The 22,006-nt window shown below is 40.5% G+C and overlaps 1 long non-coding RNA gene and 1 gene segment (V, D, J or C); one reads left to right on the forward strand and one right to left on the reverse strand.

Moving 5' to 3' along the window:
* LOC133122959 (Ig mu chain C region membrane-bound form-like) overlaps positions 1–22,006 on the reverse strand; it is a 31,526-nt gene that overhangs the window by 993 nt on the left and 8,527 nt on the right. The window contains 5 exon segments of the C gene segment in view: positions 268–383; positions 4,418–4,717; positions 5,243–5,560; positions 7,190–7,495; positions 9,939–10,009. Of these exon segments, the coding sequence occupies positions 268–383; positions 4,418–4,717; positions 5,243–5,560; positions 7,190–7,495; positions 9,939–10,009 (1,111 nt within the window).
* Positions 14,624–17,024, forward strand: LOC133122960 (uncharacterized). Its single transcript, XR_009708159.1, has 2 exons — positions 14,624–15,020; positions 15,710–17,024. It is a non-coding gene; the product is annotated as an uncharacterized LOC133122960 (long non-coding RNA).

Raw genomic sequence — 22,006 nt, forward strand, 5'->3', positions numbered from 1 at the left:
TGATTTCACCACATAGTGTAATCATTGAAAAGGTGGTATTATCTTCCACTATCAGGTCAACTACAAAGAGTATAAAGCGATAACACATAGCCCATTCATTATGGTAAATTTCTGCGAAATCTACGGTTGCTCAAATCGAGCTGATCGGGCGAGACAGTCGATTATTTACCCACCAGACAAAAGAAAAGCGAAGGTTGTCAACGGAAATAAGAGCAAGGTGAAACCGTGCGTGTTGCCCATCCTGCCCCGGGTTACCAATGTGGTTACCTTGATGGCAGTAGCTCCGATGCTGTAGAACAGAGAGATGAGGAAGAGGAAGATGAAGGCAATGGCAATGTCGGCTGCGCCGGAGTCGTCCTCCACGTCAATGGAGTAGCAGTCTTCTGAAAGGAAGGAGACAGCATTAGAACCGTCACATGGTTCATTGGTTCATTATTTTAAAAGAACATTGTTTCTTCTCCTTAGCTTGTTGCTAGTGCTAGGTGCTTATTTCATAACTTTTGTTGTCCCAATGGTTTAGGGTAAAATAATAATAATAATAATAATAATAATAATAATAAACACTCCATTGCTTTCCTTTTTTAAAGTGCCAATCCAGCGTTCTTTCATATTCATAAACAGCCTATTTGATACCTGGCAAATATAATTTTTGGAGCAGTATCGATTCAACGTGGCTGCATTCCTAAATTTCTCATTTATATGCTGTTTTAAACTTGTCCGTGTTTCCAACAGGGGAGGGGATGGGCATGGCATTCCCGCTTGCATACTCCATCAGTCGCCAGAGGTGTTCTCCATTTATTAAGCCTCTGGTGCCGAATATACCCACTGAAGTGCATTCATCTACGCACTTACCCTGGCCAAATTATACAATTTTGGACAGCATTCTGAAAACTGAATTGCTCCCCAGGGACCCCCACAGAAAATGATATGATTTATTTTATAATTCATTCCTAGTCATCCCTAGGATCCGGTATTGGAACCCAGTGTGCATGCCCTGGTGCCAGAAACATGGCCTCCATAAACTGCCTTCATGCGCCATTGATTAGTTCCTATAGGAATTCATGGAATCGGTAAGCAGACGATGTCTCCATTTCTTATACCATGTCGATGGTTTCCAGCAATATTTCCATTCACAATCAAATGTTTTTGGATTGTTATAGCGGTGAGATGTTGCTCCTCGTGTATTTTCAATTGGCCACGGTGGGGAAGGTTACGTAATCGCCCTTTGGTCGGCCATGTTGAATGTAGCTTACCTTTAAAGAATGACTATAACTGTTTTGATTGACACGGTTCTCCAGCTAAGATACTGTCACCCACAGTGGCCCACATAATCCAAGTAGTAATCCAAAATGTAATGTTTGTTGCCTTTATAATTATTCCTCAGTTTTATGATATGGCGCAGTCTCAGACTTCCAGATAAATAAATACAATAAAATAAATCGTTTTTCTAAATCCTTTAAAATAAACTACGACATTTGGACATTTGTTTGTATAAAAGCAAATTGCATCTTGCGCACTGCTGTATTGTTACCATGCGCACGCGTTGTCAATGGCTATTACCCGTTAGCTACTTCGTACAGTTGTATATCACTGTAAATATCTTTATTGTTGTTATCGTTGGTGTTTCCACTCGTAATTCCAAAAGTTATTTGAGTGTTTGTTATAACGGTAGCTTTAACGGTAGCTTTGACTCGCCTGGGACCACTTGTTGTGGAACCAAGAGCAATGCTGTATATGGCCAGCAGTGTTAGCTTTTTGTTAGCGAAATAATACTTTTGGTTGGAAGTCGGCATCAGAATTCAGTGGACCCAGTACCACTTAAGAGAGAAATGTGTCTGCATTAAGTATTAAACACCAGTCAGTCTTCCGTTAACATATCTTCCCATTCTTTTTAAGGTTTTGATCTAGGTTGCGTCAGGCCTAGGTCTTTCCGTTTTGGTCATGTCGTAAGAAATTAGTTACCAGACAGTCCATCTCACTGAGAGAAGTTTAATCTGCGCAAAATACATTATTTTTAATGTCAAACCCAGCTTCAAAATACGCGTTGATGGCAAGTGATTAATCTTCCTCTACAAGCTCTTAAAGAGGAAATACTAATAATTAACTACTTGTATGGTTGACTGATAAGTGTGTGATTTATCAACCTTTGTAGAATGGGCCTCTGAAGAGATTGAATTGCTATCTTGTGTGAGTGTTGAAAAGTTCCTCAGCTCATGACAAACGGTGTATCGATTGAACCCCAAAGAGTTTCATCTCATCGCTTTGGCATCGGCAGTTTGGGTCTTTTTGTTGCAGTAGGGGAACCTCCTTCTTTACGAGGACAGAGCTTTTGGAGCTTTTTCCGATGGCTTTTTAGAGGACCAGATATTACACCGCGTCGCCTGGCCGGCTGCCGTTTTCCTGGCGTTTTCCTTGCTGGGCGTTCACACGTACTCCTGGCAGACCTTCTCCTTTAGTCTCTCGCGTGGAGTATTTATGACAACCAGAGCTCTCTTTTGGTCTTTTTTTTGTTATTGTTATTTTATTCTTTTTGATTTCCATCACCTGGCTTCTGAAGAACCCGTTTGGCGAACCAGAGAGATGGTAGAACCTGCACTGCTCTTACGAAAGACTTAGACACAGAGTCGATAGAGGACGCAGACGAAGAGACACATGAACGGGGACACAGCGGTTTGTTGAGCGAACAGCACGGTAAAAGCACGTCCCGGCTACCTTTCCGCCCTTTTCTCTGTGTTATAGGCGGAATGACAGAGAACCCCAAGGACACAACTGACTGTGGATGAACTGACCCACGGAGGAGGGGAGCTGTGTGGCAGGTTTAATGTTCTTTAATATATTTAATATAATATTCTTTAATATATATTATAATTTAATATCTTTCCCATCTAAAATGTGCCTCTCACTCATAACCATTTGTCTCTAATTAGTTTCAGCTCATTTTGTTAAGCTGACCTAAAGGTTATTTTTTATAAAGCAACAATTTGTTTTTTTTTGTTTGTTGTTTTTTCACATAATGTGCATCATTTTAATGATAGCTTTTCTTATATAAACAAATGGTAGCATTTCATAATGTGCAACATAGAACATGCAAGGCTTTATCTAAAGTACCAATTCACCATCCTGTGAATTGCAGTATGGTAGACAAGGCTGGGCTTACAACTGCTAATGCTGAGAACCAGCTCCTAGCCTTTTCCTCTCTGTGGGCTAAAACAGGTGGCATGAGCCTCACCTCTCACCACATCACCTCATGAATCCGACCCAAGTGTTAAACAAATCATAATAATGTTTAAGAGTGCTGCATGTCTTTCACGTTTTACCCTGCAATGTAAAAGCTAGATTCTAGCAGTATCTTCACGGAGTGAGCCCTTGTCTCGGCTCTGAGGGCTATGGCGGGATGTTTGCATTACCTTGACCGCCCACCCCAGATTAGAACATGTAAACCACACAGACTGCACAGACATGCCTCTTTTTTATTCATTTATTTTTATTGTCATTTTGTTTCTGCATTTTTAAAAACTTTAAAGATAGAGAGGCACACTCAGACAGACAGACAGACACTGCAGTCAGACTGAACCAGGCACAAAGGAATGACAGGTACAGGAACGGGAGCGTGCGTGGTCAAGCCGGGCTGTTGCCAGGACGACACATATCAAAGCTAACGGTGGAGGCCTTCTGGGAGATGCTGTCGATGGTCCTGACTACTGCTCTGGTTACGTTGTTGGACTCATGGTGTACCGCACAGCCGTACACGGTGCCCTTCTCCCAGTCCTCAATGCTGACAGACAGCTGGCTGTACGCAGAGTATACACTATCCATTTCAACCACCTTGGTGGTCTGGAACTTTGGTCTATCCATGGGCACGTCGTCGGCAAACCAAGAGAATAGCACCTCCTTGGGGTAGAATCCTTTAGCGTAGCAGACCAGGGTCACTTTTCTGGTGCTAGCCCTTTCGGTTGGGATCATTATAAACACGGTGGGGCGCTGCATCTCACGTCCTGAAAATATGCGATGCTGGTTATGACTTTGGTTAAACTCAGTGCTTACAGCACTGCTGTGAAGGGCGCACAAGATCAAAGCCCGAGGCAAAGAATCAACAACACCTGTCTGCGTACAAGGGAAAGTTTCACATGTCTGATTATTGTGAGCAAGGCCCTTAACCCCACTTTGCTCCAGGGGGGAATTTGTCCCCTGCTTAGTCTAATCAACTATAAGTCGCTTTGGATAAAAGCGTCAGCTAAATAACAAAGTATTATTCTTTTTATTATTATGTTATGAAACCCAGAAACACAACAGACAAATAAATTAGATAAAACGTGATCATAATATATATGATCACGTTTTTTTTTACAAAATTTGCGAAACCTCAATCGCTTCGCAACTGCTTTTGATCAAATTGGAGCCCGGAGGAGGAACTTACCGTTATCTCGATAGTAGGGCGTGGAAATTGGAGTTATGGAATATTCGTGCATCACTATGCATGTGTACTCTGTTCCATTGGCCCAGTCGTCGTACTTGACATAGAGCGTTGCGATTCGGGATTTTCCCACATTTTCGGTGGTGGACATGAGGGCCGTGCCATCTCCGTTTCGCCACTCAACATTGATGATGCCTCCCAAATCCCCGGTGATTTGGCATCTCAGCTCCACCCGGCCATGCAGGAACAGCTCCGTGGTGGATGGTTCGGGGATTGTCACCTGAATGGGAATTCCTTCACAATCTGTGGAGCAGGTATACAAAATGTAAGAACGCAATTTGTCACCACCTGTCTTGAGTTTTTAAAGTGCTGATCTGCACACAGAGAGAGCAGTGGGAATGTGAGAATGACATGCAATACCATAAGGAATGAAAGCAGTTGCCAAAAGGCCAAGGGCCATTGTGCAGCCATGTGAAGCCATCATAGCCGCTACACGCTTATCCAGAGTGACGTGTGTACTTTGGGGTTAATTTTATGTAAAAGCAACACTGCAAATAGAGGAAAAACCCAGTGCAATAGACAGACAGATAGATAGACAGACAGACGGACAGTCAGGTAGACAGACAGATAGATAGATTGATAGATAGACAGATAGACAGACAGATAGACAGACAGACAGACAGACAGACGGATAGTCAGACATACAGATTGATAGACAGACAAACAGAGTCATAGTCAGATAGATAGTCAGAGACAGACGGATAGTCAGATAGAAAGATAGATGGATTGATAGACAGACAGATATGTAGATAGACACTTTAAACGTACTGCCAGAGGGATTGCTGTAAGTGGCCGTCCTCACAAAGTTTCCGCCTTTGTGGGTAATTGCACAGGAGACGACGTCGTCAGATTTCCACTGCTTTTCAGAAAGATGCAGAAAGCTGGACACGCTGTAATTTCCGCTAATTTCCACCACGGGCAGGGTTGTGATGCCATCAGTCAACACCTTGCCATTCCTGCGCCATGTAAAAGTGAGTTCCTTGGGAGAAAATTCACTGGCAAAGCAGGCAAAGGAAGCGGTCTTGTTGTCATTTAGCTGGTCCTCAGTCGGGATCATTAGATAAAGAGTGGCGGAGTTGATTACGACTGAAAAACAAACACAAGCACGTGTATAGATGTGTGCAGACACCGCCGAAACACGGACACAAGCACAGGCATATAAATGTGGAAGCAAAAAACCAAGGTTGTACGGAAAGGAAACACGATACATTTCAGTTATGATGGCACGTGTGGTTTGGCTGCACATTTCCTTTCCTTCTGAAGCACAGTAGCGCACTACTTGTGCTGAACAAGGGGGGAAAAAACAGTATCCAAACATCCTGGCTCGTATCTTTAACTTTCAATAACTCACTTAAAGCGGTTTCTTTTTCTTTCTTTTTTTTTCAGATGTTAGAATATAATGGCTAAATCCGAAAATACAGTAAGAATTCCTCACATCTGTTACTGAGAGTTAGAAGCAGACAGAGTACAGCTGTGAGTAATGTAACGGACTGCTGAGTGCAGCTACAGAGAAGGCAAGCAATGAACGGGCTTCGGTGTGTATATATGTACAATGGACAGGAGCATATTTCAGTGTGCTCATCGATTTATCTTTTTTTGCATTCATTTTCTGAGCGACTTCAATTTTCCTTTTCTTTGGTGGGCACCTGCAGTAGTAGTCCGACCACAAGGTTTACATACGGGCACGATGTTGTGAAAGTTAAACCATAATCAAATCAAAAACAAATCAAAAACTTCAGAATCCATTATAAGGCCATGGCCAGTACAATGACTGGGTTGGGTTCAGCTAACACTTCACATTGACTCACCATTAAAAGGCAGTGTTAGTTTCCTAACAAATACAAGTTCAGTTTGGTGAGTTCAGCGATCAGTACACCAAGCACGCCAAGTTGCATTTATGCACTTGCTTCTGTGAGGAAGCGCTTGCATTTATATGTACGAACAAAAGATAACTCAAGTATAGGTTTAATGCACTGTACAGTCATTCTAGCTAAAAAAAAATAGACATCATTAAACTTGTGGTGGATTGCTTGACATGCCCACATTGAAAAAGTGACCTAATTTCTAATTGATCATTAAGGTATGCTTACTGTATCATGCACATCCCTATTCACCTTGATTGCAATGTGCAGCAGCCGCCTGTGGCGGTTCCCGCAGTTGCAGTTCTCTAATGAGATATTCACTGAAGGGTGGATCGGCTTTAAAAGAAGCCGATGCACCATGCGGTAAGATTAAAAATTAATTTGGTAGTCTTAACTATGATTTTCTTTTGGGCAGCACTAATATATTCCCATTTATCAGTTTAAATTCACATATTATGAGACTAAAAACTGATGCAATGCACATGGCTAAATATGTTACAATTAAGGCTCAGAATATATATATATATATATATATATATATATATATATATATATATATATATATATATATATATATATCTTAATTTTGGAAGAAATAGCACTCATATTACTTTTTATTATATACGGTAAATTGCGTATATGTTGTACGATGGCACTGTAGTCCAGTGTGTGATTGGCTACATCCACCAATTTGTCCACTAAAACGTTATTTTAACAAGATTTTTTCTTCGGAGAAAATACAACAATTTCAGTGAAAATAAACAATAAGCAATTTCAGTTCTCAAGCAACAGTGAAATCCAACAACACCGGAAATAAAAGAAATACGTGAGTACATGAGAAAAGGTCACCTACCTTTAGGAAGGACGAGTCTTGCTTTCTCGGCGGTACCAACCGAAACTGCTGCGGAACATTGGTAGGCCTTCTGACTGTCCCAGTCGGATTGTTTCACTTTCAGGTGGCTGACAGCGGTGAATGTATCGTTGTTCCGTACAGATGGATACTGAAGGAAGCCGTCCGTCAGAACATTTCCTCCCTGACTCCATGTGAAGGTCAAATCGTCAGGCAAGAAATCTTTAGCCATGCAAGCCACTGTGACGTAGCCATCTACTGGAGAGCCACAACTAAGCAAAGGGAAGACACTTGGAGCTTGTTGAACACCTGGAGAAGAAGAAGAACAAGAAGAAGAAGAAATTTAAGAGCATAAAAAGCAAACCGCCTATTGGGTATTTACATTACAGGCCGATATTGTTTCTTTTTTCTTTTCTTTTTTAGTTAAGGCAAAACAGGATATTCAATTGATGTTTTGGTTATTTATTTACACATTGATATGTGTTATTAGGCTACTAAAAAACGTTAAATACAGAGAATCCCCCATTTCTCTGTCATATTGAACAGAGACGCATTCTTTTTTTGTTCATGGTCTTAAGACATTTTAGCCTAGGCCTACTTGATTCCTGTTTAAAGTACATTCATAGACGTTTTTTGTTATTGCTTTAACAGTTTGATTTGTGTATTTCTTCCACCGGAGACAGTCCACTTCTGAATGTTAATTCAAGTATATAAAGGAATTTTATACATTTGAACAGCTGCCAGACGAACGTAACCTAACTCAGATCTGATTTGGATGACTTTAGTCCCCTCGAATTCACAAATCCTGCTGGCGGCATCATTTTAAGTTCAGTTAAGATTCCTACATAATTCGCTGTAATTAGTTATTTTTTCACTGAATACCAAGACAAGTATATACCTTTTTTTCTGTTGCTTTCAATGCGAATAAGCATGCCGTAAAACTTAAAAAAAATAGAGAGGAAGACTAGGATACACAACTCAAACAAACGAATATCCCATAGAAAAATGCGTTGTAGCCTATGCTTTAAAAAAACATTTTCTTTTCTGAAATGGGAGTCATCACAACCGTCTCCCGTCCCTTTGTTGGAGGTTGCAATGCACAACTGAAAATGCATTCTTTTCGCTTAAAATTTCAGAAACTGAAGTAAATTTTTAAATTGAGTGCAAATTAAATTGGAGCGGGATTTAAACTATTTACCTGAACTCACAATCACCATCGTCCCTTTGCCCCAGTAGTCGAAGTAGTAGTCCACAACTCGCTTTCTGGCCATTACATCGAACACAAACGTAGCATTGTGTTCGATGTAATGGCAACAACTCAATTATTTATATAATGAGGGTTGGTTTGCGCTCACGCGCCTATTTTGTCGGCATAGGCGATTCGGATTTGATTAATCGGCTTGCCAATAGCTGAAGCTGCTTTCGTATTAAAAAAGAACAAAGACAAATTAACTACATTCGGTTACTGCACGCGGCAAAACACGGGTCGACAGTAACCGAATGTAGTTTATTTTCTCTCATTTTGGATACGTGCACATTGGGATATTTTTCGTGTATTTCTTTCTAATACAGTAGTCGAAGTAGCCATAGCCGTCACGGTTAGCAGTCTGGCTAATGCTTCATACAAAAATCGTGACAAACGATCGTTTAAAGTCTTTTTAAGAAATTCTAGCTATATGAATATCTTATATTGCCTCTGTTTTGCCATGTAGCATAGGACCCGTGTTTTGCCTTGTAGAGTAACCGAATGTTGTTTTTCATCTTCTGTCATTTTGGATATTTTCTGTATCATTTATTTTTGAAGATAAAAGCAACTAACATGCCTCTGAATCTAATCTGAATATACCGACAAAATCTAAATATGCTAGCTCCATAAACGAGCTGTCATGGTCTTTAATGGCATGCACCATCTAAAACAGTTTCCATCTAAAACAATTCTCCAGAGATGTGGATTTAGGCTATACTCGGCAATTGAACTAAGTATCAGGCATATTTCGATTCACTGTTCTCAGGTCTTCTTAAAACAAACGACAAGTTGTAGACTGTTACGTTATTGGATCCCTTGTAATTGCTAAAACGTTTACCTTACCTGAGGTAACTGTGACTTTTGTGCCTTTCCCCCAGTAGTCGAAGTAGTCGGTGTCACGGTTAGCAGTCTGGCTAATGCTTCATACAAAAACCGTGGCAAACGATCATTGAAAGTCTTTTTAAATAATTAAGTTTTGCCTGGATAAAGAAATATCGCCTGCGTTATAGGGTACTTGCAAGAGAGTCGAACTGGCCATCGGCAGCCCAATAGTCTAGCTACCTGCCTAGTTCGGTGTTTATTAGGTAGGCAATGCATATCTTAGATTTAGGCTACAATAGTTAGGCTAACCTCTGTTTTGCCATGTCGCCTAGAGCAGACCCGCGTTTTGCCTTGTAGGCTATAGTAAGCGAACGTAGTTTTTCCATCTTCTCTCATTTTGGAAATGTTCTGGGTCATTTATTTGTGAAGATAAAAGCAACTAACATGCCGATTAATCAAATCTGAAGAGCATATGCCGACAAATTATAGGCTAAATAAATAAAAGGGATAGCATTTTCTTTAATGTCATTCCATTTTTGAACAATCGTAAACAACTATCCAGACATGTGGATTAATTTACAGCGGCTATACTGACAATTCACTGTTTTCAGGTCTTCGTTAAAAAACGACAGCTGTATTCTTACGTTATTCGATTACTTCTGATTTGCAAAACGTTTGACTTACCTGAGGTAACTGTGACTTTTGTGCCTCTTCCCCAGTAGTCGAAGTAGTCGGTGTCACGGTTACCAGTCAAGCTAATGTTCCATACAAAAACCGTGGCAAACGATCGTTTAAAGTCTTGTTAAAATAATTAAGTATTGCTTGGTTAAAGAAACATCTCCTGCGGTATAGGGTAATTGCAAGTGTCGAACTGGCCATCGGCTACCTAGTTCGGTGTTTATTAGATGGGCTATGCATATCTTAGATTTGCCTCCGTTTTGCCATGTAGCCTTGGACCCGTGTTTTGCCTGGTATAGTAGCCTAACCGAATGTTGTTTTTCATCTTCTGTCAGTTTGGATATTTTCTGTGTCATTTATTTTTGAAGATAAAAGCATGCCCATTAATCAAATCTGAATATTTAAAATACATAAACGAGCAGTCATGATTTTTAATTTCATGCAATTTTTTTCCCAATCTAAAGCAATTGTCCAGAGATGTGGATTGAGATGTAACTATATGTGGATCTATATGTGGAACTAACTTTTCAAAATGGCAGCTGCACGGTATTGGATCGCTTCTCATTGATAAAAAGTTCAACTTGAGGTCACTGTGACTTTCGTGCCTTACCCCCAATAGTCGAAGTACTCATAGCTGTCACGGTTACCAGTCTGGCTAATGTGTTTGTGCTTGGAAGAAGAAACATCTCCTGTCTTAATTGCATATGTTCACAACACTTTGGAGGAGCCTATGTATTGCAATTACAATTATCATTGTAATTTCCTCGCATTTGGAATGGCATATATTCTATATAAGATAATTCTATTTTTTAAAGACTAAAGCAACCAATATAATATGCCGATAAATCAAAATAAATAAAAGGGATGCAATGGCCTTTAATGCAATAAAATGTACATATAAAGCTATTATCATATAGTCTAAAGCTCTAGCATATTTTGATATGTCAGCATATTCGATATCTCAGTTCTTCGTTGGAAAATTACATTAGTTACGTTTAACGTAAAATTGAATCTTGATTAAATGAAGAACTTAACTGAGGTAACAGTGTCTTTCGTGCCTTTCCCCCAGTAGTCGAAGCGGTTGTCACAGTTATTAGCTTGGCCAATGCTTCATACAAAAACTTGACAAACCATACATTTCAGTCTTTTAAAGTTATTCTTGTATGCTTGGAAAGAGAGACTCCTGGAGATATAATTTACCTAGCCTATTCACTAAGTAGGTCTCTGCTTAAAACCAAGCATTTGTTCTGATCAATCGTCGCAGCTATGTTTTACATTTGTATCTTTTTATGAAATCACGGATGTTCTATTTCCAAACACACTTTTTTCGCCCTTATGTCTCAACTTATAGCTTCATTGTATTCAATTTCCGTCAAACGGTACGTAGCGGCGCTGTCGATTGCTATTGGTAGGCTATTGTATTTAACAGGCGTAATAAAAGATACAAAAAAATACAAAAAAATACAAAAAAATAATGGCACCGTGACAAAATTAAATAGAAATATACATACCAGATGATACCGTGACTTTGGTCCCCTGTCCCCAGTACTCAAATTAGTTCTCACAGTGATCTCTCTCAATATTCCAGCCAAACAGAAACACTTCCTGAACCCTAAACCACATGCGAATGAATGCAGGTTACATTTCGCACGTTCTATAATTGAATCGTTCCTTCATGTTTTGAACACAATTTGCATTAAAAGTAAGCCTATCAATTCAAGATTTTATGTACAAACGCGATGGCAGCCTATACGACGTTGAAGAACCTACCTGAACTAATGAGCATCCGTGTAGCCTACCTTTCCCCCAATTGTCGAAACCATCGAACAGAAGTTAAACCGGTAAACTATATTCCAATGGGCTACTAGAGGTCCTGACATACAGAAATAGCCTATTGTCCCTTGTCCAGAGCTTTTTTTTCTGGAGTCTCAAGGCAAAATGTTTATGATTGTGGTGGTGCAGTGACTTCCCTATAATTGATTTCACGGCCAGAAATATTATTTTGTATACGCTAATGGTTTGCATTGGACTCCCTGGGAAATACATTTCTATTTTACCTAATTATATAGACTAGCTACAACCTTAGTCTTCACCGGGAGCCCATCGCATAACCCCAATCAGTTCGCGAATAAGCTTCATTTGTCTGGCCGTCCTTGTATGACTCCGAAGGTGTGCCTTGTGTCCACACACCAGGAACAGACGAGTAAGATATTACTATGGCAACCACATTAACGTATCGAGTGTGGGTGCTTCCACGGCCAGGGATATCAAGAAAGAAAGTAATTGTCTGTTGTCAATGTTAAAGCTCCAGCTTGACCCTCAACATTTTATCAACTTTTGATCTTTAATCAACATTTATCCATTTTTTAATGCAGGTTAAATAACTATGACAACATGAAGAAATGTTGAATTTTGTTTTTGTTTTCATTTTTTCAAATACTGCAGTATCTCTAGAACCTTTTGGATGACATGGGTCCCATTATGTCAAGCCTAGCTGATGCAACTACAGCATGTCACAGTAAGAACATCATACCAACAGGCAAACATGGTGGTGGTAGTGTGATGGTGTGGGGATGCGTTTCTGCCGAGGGACCTGGATGATTGGCATATTGTATGTTGGCTGATCATCTGTCCATGTGCTGCATCTGAAGCATGTTCAGTTTCTGCAGCAAGACATTGGTCCAAGACACAAGAGCATCCTCATCTGAATGGCTGAAAAAAACAAAAAAAACACATTAAAGTTTGGGAATGGCTTTGTCAAAGTCCTGACATGAACCAAATAGATATGCTGTGGCAGGACTTGAACCAGGCAAAAACCTACCAGTTTATCTGAATTGTAGAAGAAATGTGGGCTAAAATTCCTCCAGAGAGATTTTAAAAACTGATATCAAATAATAGGAAATGTGTGGTTGTAGTTATTGCTGCTAAAGGAGGTGCAAGTTTAAGGGGGCAATGACACATTTTCACAGGGGTGATATGGGTGTTTGATAGTTTTTACCATTAAGTAAATGAAAGAATAATTTCAAAAATGTGTTTTGAGTTTATCAATTTGTCTAATGTCTTTGTCTAATTTTACATTTTTGGTAACACTTTACTTGAACCCCTTGCCATAAGGCTGACATAACACTGTCATACACATGACTTAGCAACTGTCACAAGATGGCTTAACAAATGATTGGTTATGTCAAATTACATAAAACTTGTCATACTTATTTTTGTTTTATGACAGTAACATTTATATCATAACATTTACTGATAAAACACAGCACGGTTAGTGGTAGTTAGTGCTAATGATTATTATTATTATTATTATTATTATTATAAAAAGAAGAAGAAGAATTAACAGCAAGAACCAGCAAAAATCCATCCAGTGTATAAGTCTGAGAGTGAATGAAGTGTTGAATTAATTATATACATCAGTCTTGAGTCTTTTCTGCTAGAGAACAGAGCAGTCCCGTCTGCCAGCACTATTCTGTGTGTTTGTGTCGCTGTCACTTGGCAGTGTCATCAGAAAGCACAACATCAGTTTTCTGAAGTTATGCAAATGACACCCATTTGTACATGTATGTATCACCAGATTATTTAAAATGGATTTATGTATGGGGTGTCCTGTAGCGTAGTGGTTAAGGTAAATGCCTGGGACATGCAAGGTCGGTGGTTCTAATCCCGGTGTAGCCACAATAAGATCCGCACAGCCGTTGGGCCCTTGAGCAAGGCCCTTAACCCTGCATTGCTCAAGGGGAGGAGTGTCTCCTGCTTAGTTGTCATGTTCTCAGGCGTCCAGGGGTAGGAGGAAGTACGCAACAAAATTATAATTAAATAAAATGACCGTGAGGATATATTTGAACGTTATGGGAGTGAAAATGATCGAACAAACCAGATTTGAGGTGCAATAAGTGTATTTACAAAATTACAGTGGCGGTGCTATTTACAGTTTTCAAACAAATATTCACAAGACAGAGACACATGGGGTACGAGGCCAAAGGACCTGGGTGTTGCCAAATCAATGAAATTAACAAAACCAAATAGACCTAAAAACAAAATACATACTAATTGTTCCCTGAACAAAATAATATCTCTCTACTCTATAATCAAAATTACATAGGTGGCAATCACCCCTTTTCTAAGGTGTCTAAACAATTGTTCACCCTACGTGCAGCAACAGTGTATAGAGGCCTCTGTCTTACCTGCCCCAGGGCCTACACACGGGCAACCACATTCACACGAGTAGGAGAATGGATAAACACACATACACACAACAGGGATCTCAATAGAACGGCAGCCAAGTCTAGCATAGCCCCCTATAGGGCAGCCAACACACAGTTTATATAAGCAGAGGAGGGACGTGATTGGTGGAGGCGGGACCAGGGCAATGATGATTGACAGCAGGGACAGCAAATGGAAATGGTTGATGGCTTCATCTGTAGAGTTTAAGGGGGAAACGGACAGACACACATAAGTCTAATCAACTGTACGTCGCTCTGGATAAGAGTGTCTGCCAAGTGCCAATAATGTAATATAATGTAATGTAATGTTATGTACAGCTGTGTTAAAATTCATGGCATAAATCTATGGATGTCATAAAATGTCTTGCAGCTGAAAAAACAAAAAACAGTGATCCTAATTACATTATTGGCATTTGGCAGACGCTCTTATCCAGAGCGACGTACAGTTGATTAGATTAAGCAGGAGACAATCCTCCCCTGGTGCAATGCAGGGTTAAGGGCCTAACGGCTGTGCGGATCTCCCCCGCGCCGAAGCCGCGGATAGTTAAGCTTAACTTTCCTTAACTTTTCCCATTCATTCTCAACGGAAGTTCTTATCACTTCGGATGCGATATATTCTTGGCCGCACGTTGATATCGCGGCGCTGTTCCGAGAAAAACGAACGACGTCCTTACAGTGCGGATTCCTTAACTTTTCCCATTCATTTTCAACGGAAGTTCTTATCACTTCGGATGCGATATATTCTTGGCCGCACGTTGATATTGCGTCGCTGTTCCGAGAAAAACGAATGACGTCCTTACAGTGCGGATTCCTTAACTATTCGAAATCGCCTGGCGCGAATCATTTCCCTGGGCTCCTTTTGGTAAGTCTATCTAGATAATTATTTTACTATTAACGGGTCCTCGAATGATATTTATGTTGTTGAGGTATTCCCGATGTATTATTGTTATTTTGAATGTTCCAATTGTTCGTTTTTTATGTGGGAAAATTACAGGTAAACGGGATAATGTCTCTGCATGTCTGTTTCTCAACGTCGTAGCCAGCTACATTAACATGCGATCACTTTACGGTTTTAAAATATCACCGTCATGAATAGTATTGACAATTTGTATACACGTTTGATTCGTGAAGGTTTAGACATAAAATGTATTATTGTTGCTCTTATTTCACTGCCAATTGTTTATTGACATAGGCCTAACTTACTGTCATTCAGACATCTTGGTATATGTTCCTTTATTTTCCATTAATATATTATTATTGTTGTTGTTGTTGTTGTTAACTTGCCCATATTATGTAGTTGCCCAGCTAAGTACTTAAATAATAGAGCAGTTTCCACAATTATTATATTATACAATATTTACACCCATGTTACCTTAAATTATATGAATGTACAGTAAATACATATACTTATTGTTCTGTTTTTTCTTTGTTTAGTACAATAATGACTGTAATGACAGGCATTACAGTATAATTAGGCACACAGTATAATTAGTACAGGTCTCTTGGTTACTTTCATACATTTCATAACTAATGTTACTTTGATATCTCCAGGTGATCAGCATGTGGAGGCATGTATATTTTCTCCCAGGTAGGCTGCAGATATACTTCCGAAGAGGTCTGTGAAGTCCTTGGCAAAATCGGAACAATACCAGTACTTCAGGAGACCCAGCCTTCACCTTCCCTCCTGCCCTGGCTATTCCAACTGCCCCAGTCCCAAGCCCAGTCTCCTTTAATACCTATGCATATCCACCATGCTAATATTGTTACAAACAACAATATAGTTATTCATTGATATTTTTGTTGCTGTTGTTGTGTTTATATGTTCATAAGAATTGTAATATGCAATGCCCTCCGTAATGCTTGGGACAAAAACATTAATTTAGCTCAGTACACCACAATTTTATATTCATAAACAAACAATTCAAAGTGCAAGTTCTCATATTTTATTAAAGGGTATTTTTATGCATTCTGGTTTCACCATGTAGACATGACAGCACTTTTTATACATAATCCCCCATTTCAGGGCACCATAATGTTTGGGACATATTTATGTGATGTAAATTACAGTCATGTTTACTGCATATTTTCTGTATGCATGACTGGTTGAAGTCTGTGACCCACTGAGACATGACTGTGGTCTTCTGTGGACAGTAGTCTCTGACACATCCACGCCTGCCTCCCGAAGGGTGTTTCTGATCGGTTGGACACATGTTTGGGGATTTTTCTTCATTATGATGAGAATTCTTCAGCTATCAGCTGTAGAGGTCTTACTTGGCTTGCCATGCCCTATGCCCCATTACATGTTCTCTCTCCTTAATGCTGTTCCAAACAGTTGATTTTGTTACACCTAAGGTTTGGCATAACAAAACAGACGTCTCATAATGGCTTCCTTGACATTCATTGGAACAACTCTGGCCCTCATGTTTAATGACAATAATACAAACCAAAGGCAAGAAAAAGCCTAGAAAAATATTATGTTTATTGTTACTATATATAAAACACACTTTAATTTCAATATGGTGAAACCAAAGTCTGTAAACATGCCCTTCATGCATTTTTTATTACAAATCTAAAATTGTGGAGAACAGAGCCAAAAAAAAAAAAGTATTTGTCCTAAACATTACAGATGGCACTGTATATAACATTGTAATCTTTTTTTGTGTATGTAATAAATTGCAATAATTGATCTAATGTCAGTAGTGATGTAATGTCAGTTCTACATCTAAGTAGGTGTACAGGTGTTCCTAATAAAGTTCTCAGTGAGTGGATATTTTGGCAATTGTCTGTATCTGTGTGCATGGATAGTAGACAAGTTGTAAATATTGTTCTCCTTCAGTTGCCATAAAAACTTTTACCCAACATCCAACCAGCTGCCTACCTTTCATTTTATTTCCTGCTTGATATTATTATGTACTTCATTATCTGTCACGACCTGGCTCATTGGCCGTGACAAAGAGGGAGACGCACACTGACGCATTTAAAAAACAAGGTCAAATTTATTTGAAATAACCAGTTAACAAAAATGTGTAGTGTGAAAGTCAGTTGCATCAGTAGTGTGAGTGAGTGGATGTGTGAAAAGTATGCTGAAGCAATGTTGTCTCATGCAAACCCAAAAAGAACCAACAGGTACGTGGGAAGAGAGTTCCCTCCTTCAGGCAAGAGTCAGGTACATTTTAACATCTGGTCACAGGTGCTCCCAATTGCGCAAATGACCTGGTACTCCGCCAACAAGGCACCTGTGAAGTAACGCCAGAATAAGTAGCACAGAGCAGGGGGCCGTAACATATCCCTAATTTTAACAATTTGAAACAATAAAATTAAAAAATGTAAAAAACATTCTCAGAGTTACAATAACAGCCATTAAAAACAATGTACTTTAAACAAATTGCATATCCCATATTGTTCAGAGTGAACAGTGGGGGACAGAGCCAAATACCTTAATTGTATTTGAGATAACTATTAAGTAGAATGATGGCAGAAAGGATTTCCTATCCATAGTGAAATGGAGCTGGAGATCTAATGACACGACAAACATGATTATGGGACAATTCTACAAGGAAATAGTTTCCATTATTTATGTCATGGTTTGGCAACGGGCGGATTCGAGCCGTAGTGACCATCGTAGGGCTCTACACCTACACACGGCTGGCCTTCGCAGGCTACACTGGGATTCGAACCACTGACCTTGCATGTCCCAGTCATTTACCTTAACCACTACGCTACAGGCCGCCCCATTATTGTTTGGGTAATGGCACAGAGATAGATGGTCCACACACCTACTGTCACGTGCACTAAGGACGAAGTTATAAACCTTGGTGTCATTATTGACTAATTACTGACTCATTATTGTCATTATTGACTCAACGCCCACATTGCAGTCCCATCAGTCACATTATAAAGTTTGACCAGTTCTCTCTCAGGTGGATACTGAAGAGCTAACGCATGCTTTTATCATTAGCAGGCTTGATTATTGTAAAGCTCTGCTGTCTGGTCTACAGAAAAAAGCTATCAGTCAGTTACAGCTTGTACAGAACACGGCAGCTTGTGTCCTGACAAACACCAGATGAAGAGTTTGTATCACAGCCATCTTAAAATCCCTACATTGTTTGCCCATTAGATATAGAATCAATTTTAAGATTCTTTAAATCATGGCATGGCAATGCACCTGCCTACTTATCTGATATGCTTTCTGAAACATTCTAAATATTTTAAATCATGCTTCTCTGAACAATCTTAACTGAATGTTTGTTTGTATCAGTAATGGTGAATATTTGGCTAAAGTTATACTGTATCCTAAACATTTTCTAGAGTTTACTTCTCTGATGTCAAGTCAGGACAGATAGCAGTACGGCCTTGCCAAAGGCTGGGGAAATTTGTGTCAAGTATGCAATGAACTGCACCCTTAAAATAGCCCTCACACTGGAGTCAGACCAGCATAGACAGGAAACACCTGTATGCCATGGTACACTGAGCTGAGTTGTCAGTTTCCTACATATTATAGCTTTGTTGCATACATGATGACTTAAAATATCCCATTGCCCCTGAACATTGAAATAATTAGTTATAATTATTTGTACAAGAATGGATTTCGCAAAAGAACCATTCAAACATTCAAACTGGAGTTTAATAAACATATGTTGGAATTACTGGGAATGATACAAATACATTTTGAAAGCATAATCCACACTCAAACCATTATTAGACTTAAACCATGATTCAGGCCTGGTCTTTCCCAGTTTTCCCATTGGGATAAATGGGATTAAACACATTGCTTACCATGCTGTTAAACTTTGATCGATAAATAAAATGCCTGAATCCGAAGATGAGTACTGCTGATGAGTGTTTCTGGGATCTGTGATGAATAAAGATGATTCAAAATACAGATTAACTTGACCAATGAAATGTAATATAAATGACTAAATACATATGCATAACAAAATGTTATTTCATGGTGTTAAACAACGTACACTCACTGCAGTGTACACTCAGTGAGAACTTTCTTAGGCATTTATTAGACTTGTTTTTAGACTTCTACTGCTGTAGCCTATCCACTTAAGAGTTATGATGCGTTTTGTGTTCAGAGATGCTCTTCTTTAAAAAAAAAAAATAATAAAAAAATAATAATTGATTTCTTATTTTTCCCTTTTTCTCCCAATTTGGTAGGCAATTGTACCCCATCTAATCCAATTAGAGTTAGTATTAGATACACGCCCACACCCCGGCAAGTAAATCACAGAAAGACAACAAGGTTCACAGGGAGGTAGGGAGGGACGGGGAGAGGTGCTGCTTGAAGAGGTGCGTCTTCAGTTTGCGCTTGAAGGTGGGGAGAGATTCTACAGTTCTGACCTCAACGAGGAGTTAATTCCACCACCGTGGAGCCAGAACAGACCGTAGTCGTGAGTGTGAGGTGGAGGTTCGGAGAGGGGGAGGTGCTAAGCGGCCTGTGGAGGCTGAATGAAGAGGTCTGGCAGGCGTGTAGGGTCTGATGACCAGAGAGGTAAGCTGGGGAAGACCCCTTAACTGCTTGGAAGGCTAGCACCAATGTTTTGAATTTGATGCGAGCCATGACAGGCAGCCAGTGGAGGGAAGTAAGCAGGGGGGTGACATGTGAGTATTTGGGAAGGTTGAAGACCAGACGAGCTGCTGCATTCTGGATAAGTTGGAGGGGTCTGATGGCAGACGCTGGGAGGCCAGCCAAGAGGGAATTGCAGGAGTCCAGGCGGGACAGAACCATCGCTTGGACCAGGAGCTGGTTCGAGTAGGGGGTGAGAAAGGGGCGGATTCTCCTTATGTTGTATAGTAAGAACCGGCATGACCGGGTCACCGCTGCAATGTTCTCGGAGAGGGACAGTCTGCTGTCCATCACCACGCCGAGGTTCCTTGCACTGGGTGATGGCGTTAGTGTGGTATCCCCGAGGGAAATGGAGAGATCCAGATGGGCAGAGGATGAATATCATTTCCATCCAGCTCTGGATGTCACTCAGGCAAGCAGAGATACGGTCTGAAACCTGTGTATCAGATGGTGGGAACGAGCTGAAGAGTTGGGTATCGTCTGCATAGCAGTGGTAGGATAGCCCATGTGCAGTGATCACAGGGCCAAGGGAACGAGTGTAAAGAGAAAAAAGAAGCGGGCCTAGGACTGAGCCCTGGGGAACTCCTGTGGCAAGGGGCCGAGGTGTCAATACCGTACCAGCCCAGGCAACCTGGAAGGAGCGACCAGAGAGGTAGGACTCAATCCAGTCCAGGGCTGTGCCACAGATGCCCGTTGCTGACAGGGCAGACAGGAGGATGGAGTGGTCCACAGTGTCGAAGGCAGCAGAGAGATCTAGAAGAATGAGGACAGAGGAAAGGGAGGCTGTTCGTGCGGCATGGAGTGATTCACTCAGGTGTAGCCTGAAGACATCCACCGGGAGGTCATTCCACCACCGTGGGACCAGGACAGACAGCAGTTATGAGCGGGAAGTGCAGGTGTGGCGAGGGGGGAGGCACCAGACGTGATGTGAACATTAACTGAAGCTCCTCACCCATATCTACATGACTCTATGCATTACACTGTTGCCGCACAATTGGCTGAGTAGATAATCGCATGAATAAGTAGGTGTAATAAAGTTTAAAGGCTCCTAACAAAGTGCTCGGTGAGTGTACACTCAGCTACTGAAAATAAAGAACGTCAAAAATATTGGTATTGCCATTTGGCAGGCCATTTGGTAATAAGACAGAATGGTTTGGGGGATACATATGTGGTGTCAGACTGAGGGGATGATCTCTTCAGATACCAGAGTGGGTTTCTGTTTGGCCATAAACCACCGGGCCCCAACAGCACACTGATGTGCAGCCATACAAAAAAACGCTCTTTTCCTGCTACGTGGATGCACTACCGTCAGCTACGCTACCCTCGCAAGTCAATACAAAATAGGAAGCATCCGTGTTTACTTACTTTGTCTATTTAATTACTACATTAAGTGCACTTATTGTCGGAGAGTAAGTGTTGAAGTTTGATCAAAACGCTTTTTTTTTTAAAACGATGAATGTTTAGAATGAGAATCGTGCAAAAATACCCTTTGTGTATGTATCTATATACTGTATTGTAAATGCTGTTTAGTACTACAATGATGTCATAATATTTAAAGGATCATTTTAGTGCTGTTAAATGAATAGTCAGCATGAGTGATTAAAACTGTGTGTCTGTTCAAACATATTGAGCTGCACAAAGTACAAGTACATTTAATTAAAGTACAAAGTCAATTTAATCAGGTGTTTAAAAGGCCATGACGCAAGATACCAAATGTCCTGGTTTCTGATTGCGGGCCCTGGCAGTGTGCGTCTTGGCAGGGAAATGTTTTGATTTGGTGATTGCGGGCCCGGTGGCCTGACTCATTGCAGAGATGAGGGGTTAGGACAGCTCAGCTTTCATAGGGTAACAGAAAATATTAAGGCGGGTTAAGAGAGACAATGTGATGTTTGTATTACAAAATGCTCAATACTTTGTTGCTGCACCTTTGGCAGCAATTACAGCCTCAAGTCTTTTTGAATATGATGCCACAAGCTTGGCACACCTATCTTTGGGCAGTTTTCGCCCATTCCTCTTTGCAGCACCTCTCAAGCTCCATCAGGTTGGATGGGGAGTGTCGGTGCACAGCCATTTTCAGATCTCTCCAGAGATGTTCAATCGGATTCAAGTCTGGGCTCAAGGACATTCACAGAGTTGTCCTGAAGCCACTCCTTTGATATCTTGGTTGTGTGCTTAGGGTCATTGTCCTGCTGAAAGATGAACCGTCGCCCCAGTCTGAGGTCAAGAACGCTCTGGAGCAGGTTTTCATCCCGGATATCTACATTGCTGCATTCATC

The sequence above is a fragment of the Conger conger genome, chromosome 2 (assembly GCF_963514075.1).
Source record: "Conger conger chromosome 2, fConCon1.1, whole genome shotgun sequence".
Taxonomy (NCBI): Eukaryota; Metazoa; Chordata; class Actinopteri; order Anguilliformes; family Congridae; genus Conger; species Conger conger.